The sequence below is a fragment of the Penicillium hordei genome (genome assembly GCF_028827395.1).
Source record: "Penicillium hordei strain IBT 12815 chromosome Unknown utg000004l_segment0_segment0, whole genome shotgun sequence".
Classification (NCBI taxonomy): Eukaryota; Fungi; Ascomycota; class Eurotiomycetes; order Eurotiales; family Aspergillaceae; genus Penicillium; species Penicillium hordei.
In genome coordinates, this window is record NW_026623145.1 from 818,618 (window position 1) to 829,057 (window position 10,440).

Consider the following 10,440-nt stretch of genomic DNA (forward strand, 5'->3'; position numbering starts at 1 on the left):
GGAGCCATATTTAAATCTGAAGAGTTTGCCTTCAACTGCAGGTATATTAATAGCATCCATGGATACTGAGACATCTAGATTCGGGCTTAGTCACCAGCCAAGTCTGGGGGGCTGTGCGTGGTACTACCAGTGATGTAGTGTTACTCTATATATAAACGACATCGTACATATTTAGTGAGAATAAAATGCAAATCTCTATGATGGAATGCAAAGAAAATCCATATGATACAATATGAGAGAAATAATATGAAATATCGACCTGGGAAATATCGAATATCAAAATCCCCATAGATCGACATTTCCCCTTTCTTATCGCACCCTTCTCATTGGCTCTTAGCGCCAGTGACAAACCACGCTGACTAGAATATCGCACATTCAACTGATATTCACGTAATTGCTTTCTCCTTATTTGCTAGATCGATTTAAATCAGGTCAGATGTTCCATATCTTACCTAGAATAGCCGAGTATCCTATCCTACAAACATATTTTGAGCGTTTTATAGGAAACTATGTTGAAAATGCCTCATCGGAATGTTCGAAAGCGGAACGAAGGGTCGACATGACACATGGATACTCCATAGATCAGTTTGATCTTCAACAAAATACTATTTCCGATACTGATCACCAGGCTGTTTGGAATAGAAGTGGCTCCTATGCCAAGACTTTATACTGGCATCGGACTCCCTGCCCAGCCTGTAATTACATTTAGTTATCCAGATCTTAGATAACTTGCTTCCGAAATCCACATAAGAACAAAATAAGAACAAAATGAGGATAGTTAAATGTTGTATAATAAGTACAGAAAAGCTGGTTGATCGCCAAGAGGTGGTCGCGGACTATGACATAGATAGCTCCATATAACTACATACCAGGTCTCAGTTAAAACCTTCAAAAAGCGCCCATTTATGGTTAATCACACAAATGGTCGGCGCTAAACCCTCACTTTTTGACGTGGAGTTGACCGAAAGTTCGAATAATGCCTCATAAGCCAATAAATGGCCCTGGCATGATATCCCTTGCACATGGCAGATCGGTTGACCGAGAAAATTTGAGATCTAATGCCTCATTCATTGTACAGGTCTAAGTTACACCACGTCTGGGCCTTCGGTCGACTTGAGAAAACAAAGACAGCCAATGCGTCTAGTCCATACAACAATGTATAACGTGATCGGCACAGGCTCTTATTATTGACGCCCAACTCTATTAAAAATACAGATACAGATACAACGGCACTGGTTCATCTAGGTACATCTGGGTACTCCGTATTCACTCACGTCATCCAGCCAACGTCGGTCTAGTGTAACCTGCCCTATTTCCACCCGATCTATATTTTCATGTTCCAAGTAACAGCCTATGCCCGGAAGTATGCATCCATCTAAAACTTGGAAGTGACGCACAATGGCCTAGGTCCACGAACCCCGCATCATATTTAGGGCCTAGACTTATCTGATCGACTCTTGAAACAGACTGCCACATTTTGCTTAGGTACACCTACATGCATAGGTACCTAGATGCGTCCATATGAGAGATCTGCGTTATTTTTGAAAGATCCTTTCAAGGTATGTTGTGGGTATAGAAGAAAAGAAACATTATCTTACATCAAAACATGAAAGTTTGAGGTGAGTGGTGAATGTGGAATCCGCTAAGCTGAAGCAGATCTTGCGAGTCACGTCAAGAAGCTTATTCGGGAAATTCCAACGCGCAGCGTAGCATGCTGATTCCAATAGTGGTGAGCTTGAGGCTCCCTCCACCCTAGTGACTTCGTCTACCAATACACGAAGCTAGAAAACCTGGGTGATCTTGTGGAAGCTCCAACTTATTAAATCAATGATGTTGATAAATGTAACTATGTATCCCCAGTCACATTATGTGATCCAGTACTTTCTTGAGCTTATCTAGAATTTAGATATTCAGGTCTCAATTGAGTAGAAACTGGTGATAGACTAGCCAACTAGTAGCCCATACATTATATGAGTCGTGTGGCAGAAGAGTCCTGGGGCAGCTTGGATGGTGGAGTGCCCCGAGCGCTAACTGTTACTTCAGCTAGCAAGGTCCTACACTAACTGTAGTGTACATTGCGACCACTGTACAACTGCATTGTAGCGGGTTGCATATCAATGTCAAGCGTGAGTCAAGAGAAATTGCGAGACTAGGAATTGCCTTGGCCTGGGAATACAAGAATTTTGTATCTCAGTGCCACTGGATCTCACCCATTGCCAGCCCGCTGTTGCATCCAACGCAATACCCACTCAACCAAGATGCTTAAGTCTTGCGAGACCTCGAGCACTCTGGCAATCTTCTTTTGTACATCCTGGAGCTCTGAATCAAGGTTATCCATACCCTGCATTTCAGTGTCGCCACCTGCTTCACCGTCCACTAACCCAGCAGTCTCTACAACTGAGATCTGCCCGTTCAGCCCGACTTCAAAGCAAATCGCAATTTGTCTTGGGGTTTGAATGGATCGAGTGGTATCGGGGCGGCTCTCGTTGTAGTTCTTTTGGTCTGTGATGAGTAACATGAGAGCAGGCGCCTGACCGAGTTGGATACGCAATGTCACATCCACTTTGACGTCGTCCACGGACAGTTGGTTGGGACTCTTTCCTCCACTGGAGGGGGTTGAAATTCCAACTCCAGAGTCATTCTTACTATCATCCGAGCTACTCAGACCTAGCAGCAGATTCAACCTCTCCTCGTTCGGATCATCGTTGTTCAAAATTATGGGCCCGTCGTGGCCAGCGAAGAGGTCTGGGGTCTGGACAGGAGAAGCGCGGGTATTTTGGGGGGCTGCGTTTGAAGACTCGGTTGGGTTGGTTTGGTCCTTGGAAGGAAGATGGAACGTCTTCCGAATCAAATTGGCCAACACGGCATACTGCCGCAGGATCTAAACCGAGTTAGTGGAAGACAACATCGGGCAAAAACACACATACCGGAAGGATATCTGCGAGCTGCCGGGGGTGGGAGAAGGGTAGGTCGTGGATGGTGCAACCGGTAATGGACTCAAAGGATTGGAAAGTGTAGTTATGTTGATTCGTATATTGCTCGCCCTTTGAGTCAACAGCATGCACTGACACCCGGCGCTTTCTACGGCCAATTCGAGGGGATGAAACCGGCGACGCCAACGCTGAAGATTCCGATACTAACAGCGCATCGTATGTGATCATCTTAAACTCTTGTGGTAGCTGCATACCAAGCTGACGATAGATCTCGGAGGCTGCAAGAATAGGAACGTCGAGTGCAGGCTCAAGTTTACCGACGAACCGGCGGTTGGGTGGCGATGATTCCAGCATGCTAGAGTCCAACGCCATGGGGTCATGGTTGCCATGGGTTAACCGCGTGGTCTGTGGAGGTTCAAGCCAGTTCACAGACCCAGCAGCACCATTTGATGGAAGCAATTCAGTGCTTTCACCCGCAGTAAAAACTTCACTCCCAACCCATTCCTTTGAAATGCGCAGTGACGGATAGCCCTCTTCGCATTCGATCATGACAGTCCATGATCTGCTTTGGTCGTCCAAATCGCCCTTTGAGCCTTCATCATGTTGCGGGTCAATCTCCATGGCATCCGGAGATGATAGGCTTTGCTTCGCATCCAGGACTTTGGCTTGCTCAACCCAATATTCCAAGCCGAGCCCGATTCGAGTCCCCTTATGCATGGTAGGACGTCCGAGGACACCTGCGCAAAGATGCTGATACTCGCCGCCGTGTTTCCCATTCTTGCTTTCTTCCACCCAGATTCGCCTGAAGTTCTCTTCAAGATTCTCCAACGCCTCAAAGCAATTAACCTCTTGGCTGAGTTTGTCAAGTTTTGCAAGCCATTGTAGATTTTCGTGGAACTCTAGGAGTGACCTCCATTTCCCGCATTCGGCGTCTTCCGGGGACTGGGCGAGCGTACGTTTCAATACCGCCGTAGCCTCCTCGCGCCGCACACCTTCCGTGTATTCAGGCGTGGCATATCGCAGACTGACATCTTTGACGACATCCTGGCCAGGGTAGAAATCGATCTCAAGATCGACGAAGTTACCGGCGATGTTGAGATTATCGTCCTGCCAAATGGACTCAAAATCCTCCAGTCGACTCAGCCGTTCCACGCTTTCGCGTGAAACTCCTCTACCAGATACTCGGGCCCGTAGAAGCTGAACGACCTCCTCAACACGATGTCTCTGCTCTTCGTCGTTGTCGCGCGCGACTCCGAGCTTGATTCCCTGCATGCCGAGGTTTTGGATGTCGCTCTCATTCATACCCCCACCAACAAGGCCATCATGCACCGCAGGAGAAGGACTGATGCCAGTATACCCACCAAGCGCCAAGAGGGCCGAAGGAGAACTGAAATTGACAGTGTCGTCGACCCCGCTAGGCACGGCGAGAGGGGTAGCGTATTGATGGGATGAGGCACTTGTGTGATGCGCATGGGCAGGTCCTGAGCCTGTTGGCGTTCTCATTGAAGGCGATTTATGGGCGAGAGATCGAGAGAGAGGGGCGGAGGATGGATGGGGAGAGGAGAGATGGGTTGGTGTTGCGCCAGGTTTGGCTGATGGAGTCGCCATGATAAAATGAAAGGAATGGCCAGAGCGGGGTGCAAAGAGTTATTGAAGATTAGAGGATAGTCAAATCTGTGAGAAAAAACTTGGGTATCATAGAAAAGTATTGAAGCACAGAACGCAAGGAAGCCGGGTATCTTTCAATGCAACTCAATTCTCACCGGCGCAAGTGCCAGTTTAGTGGGTGCACGAAGAAAAAACCGTCAAATGATTGTACAGATCAAGTATCATAACGCATCCGAAGCTCCCCCGTTCCCATGAACACTGCAATTAACAAGCACGATTGATTTCTCGGGGAACATTCCAAACAGACAGCTCCGTCGAAAGACATGATCACGTGTGTTTACACTGTTTGTCTTTATCGTCATATCTCTGCGGTTGAGTAAATGTGGACCAGAAACGTACGAAGTCTATTTCTATAACTATGAAAACTAACGCAAATTATAAGTTTAAAGAAACAGGATAATGTATCCAAAACAAGATGTGAGCCTCCTCACCCTAGACATTCGAGATTTGGTGATGATTATTCTCGATGTCTACAGGGATCCATAGCAATTAACAAACCACCTATTCCACCAAATAGCTTTACAGGTGTGAGCACCAGAAAGCCACTGTCCCGATTTTGCATCTTTTTATGCAACCCTCCAAGAATGCTTCTTGGTAACAACTGATACCCGGGCATACACTCCCACATACAAACACAGTGATGCGCTCCCTAGCGCTTGCTCTTCTTCGGCACACGGAGAAGCCAATAGAGGAAAACCGCCATGAAAATGTTGAAAGCAACATACGCCCACAGCACTCCAAAGGCCATCCATCGCTGGGAGTAATCAACCCCGAGATTTGCAAGGAACTGATCTGTTTCGGTGAATTGGCAGTACAGGCAGTCTTCGCCGTTGCCAATTGCGCCAGAATTGACGAGGGCACCGCCGTTGTCGTTGATATAGTCGTGCATGTACTGAGCGCAGCTCTGATTTGGCGGCGCAATGAATGATAGGTATTCGTTATCAGCGCAGTGCATGGGTGCCTTGGCAAGAGCGGTTGAAAGGAATCCGGTGACGAGGTATGTCAAGGGGTTGGCGCGGTATACCCAACCCCAGAAGTGTGGCAGTGCAGATGGTGGAACGAGTAAACCGCAGACGCAGTAACAAATGAAAACGAGGAAAGTGGAAAGAGTGGAGGCAACTTCAACGGCACCAAGACCCGAGATCATCATATGTCCGAACGTGCTGGCCCAGATGAAGGTGACCCAGATCAGTAGGAAGATGAGAGTGCTGCGTGAATGCAATGAGTCGGTTATCTCGGCGTTCCGATAGCAGCCGAGAGGGTAATACCAGCACGCGAAGGTGAAGATGGACAGGAACTAAGGGTACAGTATTGCATGTTAGTATTGGTATTAGGTGGAGGAAAGAAAGACCGAAAATGATGTATTGCGAGAGAGAGAGAGACAGAGAGAGAGAAGGGCTACTCGGCCACACTTACCATATACCACATCACCTCAACGAACATGTTGGTCAAAATGAAGGCCTGCCAAGAATATGTTTTTGACTGACGCTCACGGGCTTCATACAATGTCCGCTGAGTGACGAAGGCGGGAAGCGTCTGGAATATCATCTGCACCAGGACGAGCAAGATGATGAAAACGCCGAACATCTGATTTTGCAGCCCTTGGTAAGTACTTTCTTCCATGAAGAAGGAAAATCCAATAAACAATGCCTACGACAGGTCAGTTAGGTTAGCTTTGCATCTGTTTTGGATAGGGCGTAGAAAGTGGCGTGGGACCTACCGACAAGATGGCGAGCTGCGCTTTGGAGTAGATATATCCAGGCGAACGCCAGTACTGTTGAAACACACGACACCCAACCACCATTAATTGTGTGGTCATCGGCGCGGAGAACTCTTGGTAACTGGAAGAGTCGTGCGTCTTTGCTATAGCCGAAGGGTCATGGGCGAGCTCTCTCAGCTTGACAAGCTCCTTTGCAACATTCTGGTATTCTGGGCTTTCGCGCCAAGTGGTAGGCCAGTCGATCTCAGTATGTGCTCCAGGGGCGGCTCCAATGATTTTCAACATATGCTCGGCGGGATTAGCCGTCGCTGGACAGGGCTCTCCACCATTGCGGGTGAAGTAGTCCATGAGGGTCGTCGAATTATGGCCAATTTCTCCAAAATAAACAGTTCTACCACCTTTTGCCAAGAGGAGTAATCGATCGAAACGCTGGAAAAGCATCGCTGACGGTTGGTGAATGGTACAGAGAATCGCTTGTCCGTTCCGAGTTAGCTTCTCCATCAGGTTGCAAATGGACCATGAAGTCTGACTGTCCAGGCCCGACGTGGGTTCGTCGAGGAAAATAAGCAACTTGGGACGTGCGACAAGCTCAACTCCAATTGTCAAGCGCTTTCGTTGTTCGACGTTGAGTCCCTCCCCAGGCACGCCGACAACAGCGTCAGAATACTCCTCCATACTCAGCAAGCCAATAACCTGTTCCACATAATCCAGCTTCTCTTTGTGTGTATAATTTGGCGGCTGGCGAAGGAGAGCACTGAACACTAATGCTTCACGCACAGTGGAGGTGTGCAGATGGAGATCTTGCTGCTGGGCGTAGCCTGTTTGCCGCTGGAACGACTCATCACGATTGCGGCCATCTACAAGCATGTCCCCTGTGATGACGCCTGTTGTGACCCGGTTGGCGAGAACGTCTAGAAGCGTGGTTTTTCCGGCTCCGGAAACTCCCTAATACAATTTCCCCTGTTAGTATTCATTCCATATAACCATATGTTTTGATTGATGATGAGCTTCTCCGGTTCTCTCGCTAGGGATGATGTAGGTGGGGATCCAACACTTACCATGAGTGCAGTCAACGTTCCCGGCTGAATCCATCCATCAACGTTGTCTAAAATCCGTCGAGTTTCGCCTTTGATCTGGACGTCGTAGCAAACATTTTCCCAATGGAACACAGACTGTTGCTTTTCAACGTTGCCTTTCGATTCGGAATCGTTGGTTACTCCATATGAAACTAGCTCTGATCCCAGATGCTCCTCGTCGGTTTTCTGAGGCTTCGCATTCGTTTTGGCCAACTTGCTCCGTTGGAATACCAGCACCTCGCCTTTCGAGCGCTCGGCGCTAATAACGTCAGAGATCCAAAGGTGGATAACAGCAAACAGAACCGTGAATGCGATGAGAATGCCCTCATTTCGCCAGCGGTGTGCATATGAATAACCGTAGGAACTCTGGTAGAACGCTGCGCCGCTAACTGTGCCGGAACCAGCAACTGCTCCATGTGCTGTGCATGTCTGTTGGAACGGAGGGATATGCTCATAACCGGATCCAGACGGCACGAACTCAGCGCATGGAAACTCTCGTCCATGGAACTCGTTCGTCATCAATGCTTCGAATGCGTAAAATACAGGATTGATCCATCGAATCCATGATGCCCAGCCACGCATGTAGGACACTGGTATGGCAAACCCAGTGTATAGCGTAAGTCCGATGATGACGACTGATGCTGGAACCATGGCCTGCTCCAGGGTCTTGGTGATAGAGCCTAACAGCCGGAATGCCATCGAGAGACACATCATACAAGTGAATGAGACTAGCAAGTAAAAGAAGAATGGACCAGGCTCGCGCCGAAGATTGGCCATAAAATAGCCGGTCACATTCATGCAGATAGAGAGGGCGATTTTATAGGGTATGTTGGTTACCATCGCCGCAAGCGCCTCGGCGCTGGGATGGTAAAACGCGTACCGACTGTGTTTCTCCACAATATCACGTTTTGCGTAGAGAGTGATGATTTCAAGCATGGAAGTGAAAGTGTTCAGAAGAATCATGATGAAGATAAATGAGCCGCGAAGAAAGAAGGTGGAAGTGTTGTTTGGCATATTGTAGTAAAGACTGGAGACAAGCAAGATTTGCACAATGTTGATTACGAGCGTGGAGATGGGAACGCCAATCTCATTTTTGGTTTGTAGCATGCCTCGCCATAGGCACAATCGAATCTGGGCCCAATATGAGATCGTGTATGGTGACTTCTCGCGCTGCCAACGTGACTTGTCGTTCTTCAGCGACAGGGCAAACTCCTTTGAATCATCGCCGTGGCATGGATGCTGGGTATTGAATTCCTCGATCTTCAACAGGAGCTCTCTGTGCTCATTGCTATTCTTCCAACATTCTGCGAATTCGTCCGGGGTATGGGGCACCGCATTGCTCATCCCATCGCGAACAATGCGTTCGACAGGGCTGGTCATCGAAGTTAAGAAATCAGGAGTTGTTTGGGCTTCCGGGCATTCAAATCCAAGGTTTTCGAAGTACTGTTTTGCCCTGGAAGCCATACCGAAGTAGATCTGTCTGCCTTCATAGAAGACAGTCACTTTGTCAAAACACTAGAGTTAATTAGTATAGGTTGAAGAAAGGTAACCACCATGTATCCCTTACCTCGTAGGCGGCCTGTGGCGCCTGGTAGATTGCAACACATGAGGCAATACCGAAGACATCACTCTGCATCCGCAAAGTTTTGCAAAACTCCACGGCATTAGCACTATCCAAGCCGCGGGTACTGTTGTCCCAGCATTGGAGCGGGGCGTAGCTCAAGGCTGCCTCTGCAATGGTCACCCGTTTCCTTTCACCCCCACTGACACCACGCACAAAGTCGTTGCCAACCTTGGTATTGATTGTGTGGCTAATCCCAAACATGGCCATGATGACGTCGCGCTGGTGACGAGCGTAAGCCTCGCGGCTCATGCCACTGGGGATTGTGCGAGGAGCGCGAGCAAGGGCTGCAAAGTAGAGCGTATCACCAACTGTGAGTGTCGGAAAGTGGTGGTCCAGTTCTGCGGTATAGACAGCCTCTCCGCGGAATTCGTTGTCCATCTGCTTCGCAGTGATACCATGATAGTTCAAATGAGAATTCCGTCCGACGTTGAGCCCGTACGTATTGCCGCTGATTGTCTTCAAAAATGTTGAACAACCTGATCCTGGTGGACCCAATACACACAACTGCTCGCCGGGGAGAACCAACGCATTAACGTCGCGGAGGATCTTGACTTTCTGTCCCTGTGCTGTGTGCTTTCGGACGAAGTCACCGACTGCCTTTAGCAGCTTCATAGGGGCATTCCCCACACTCATCTGATAGTCGACTCCGATGCCATAGCCACCAACGTCCAGGTCCCTGGCCGCAAAGCCCACAACTCGGCGCGAGGTGCTACCCTCTGTGGCGTGTCGTGCGTTGTAGAATTCCTTTGCCCATAGCTTCGCGTTGAAGTCGGGGCTACTAGGATCAAGGTTGGATTCGCGCGCACCATCCTGTCGCAACTGAGGCTTTAGTTGACCTGATTGAACAGAGAAACTGCGGGCCAGCTGAGCGACCTGCTGCTTTCTCAAAATTTCTTTCTCGTCAACCTCTCCCGAGGTGGTGGGTTCGTCGGATATCCTATCGGTGGAACCAGATGATCCATTCAAAGGCTGGAAGCCTGACCTTGATGACCACCGTCGTGGCCTTCCGTCAAGTCCAATCACCTCTCCAGCTGTTGGCATTCTGATAACTCGCAGGGAACCTCAGGGTCAATTTAGACTTAATTTATCATGAAACCTGCTTGCCCAAACCTCGAATGTCGGTCTCACTTTACAAGTAGGACGATCAAAAACAGAGGATGCATAACATAAGACTCGCTCTACGCTGAGATATTTGGAACCGAAAGAAGAAGGGGCTAATACCGAAAGAGTATAAAGTTTAATGCCGAGTACTGCGCATCGCCCCTTACTGATCGAACCTGCGCTAGTGTTGCATTCATGCCCTGACTTTTATTGCTGCTGCATTGTGTTCTTCGGCTGGGGTAAATAACAGACGGAATCATTGGCCCTCCCGATAGGTAGCAGACGCGTGGATCAAGCAGCCGATCTCAGCAGAGGGTG

General features: G+C 48.7%; 2 protein-coding genes across 2 annotated transcripts; both read right to left on the reverse strand.

Annotated features, from left to right (window-relative positions):
- Nucleotides 1-2,206: 2,206 nt before the first annotated feature.
- Nucleotides 2,207-4,436, reverse strand: N7537_007585 (RNA polymerase II mediator complex middle subunit MED1; the record flags this gene model as incomplete). The annotated part of the gene is made up of 2 exons (XM_056898640.1): nucleotides 2,207-2,881; nucleotides 2,928-4,436. 2 exons carry the CDS (start codon nucleotides 4,434-4,436, stop codon nucleotides 2,207-2,209), a joined length of 2,184 nt encoding a protein of 727 aa, XP_056750716.1.
- Nucleotides 4,437-5,250: 814 nt separating this feature from the next.
- On the reverse strand, nucleotides 5,251-10,062 carry N7537_007586 (putative ABC multidrug transporter; the record flags this gene model as incomplete). Its single annotated transcript, XM_056898641.1, has 5 exons — nucleotides 5,251-5,898; nucleotides 6,018-6,251; nucleotides 6,322-7,266; nucleotides 7,380-8,912; nucleotides 8,965-10,062. The coding sequence occupies 5 exons, from the start codon at nucleotides 10,060-10,062 to the stop codon at nucleotides 5,251-5,253; spliced, it is 4,458 nt and encodes a 1,485-aa protein (XP_056750717.1).
- Nucleotides 10,063-10,440: the final 378 nt, after the last annotated feature.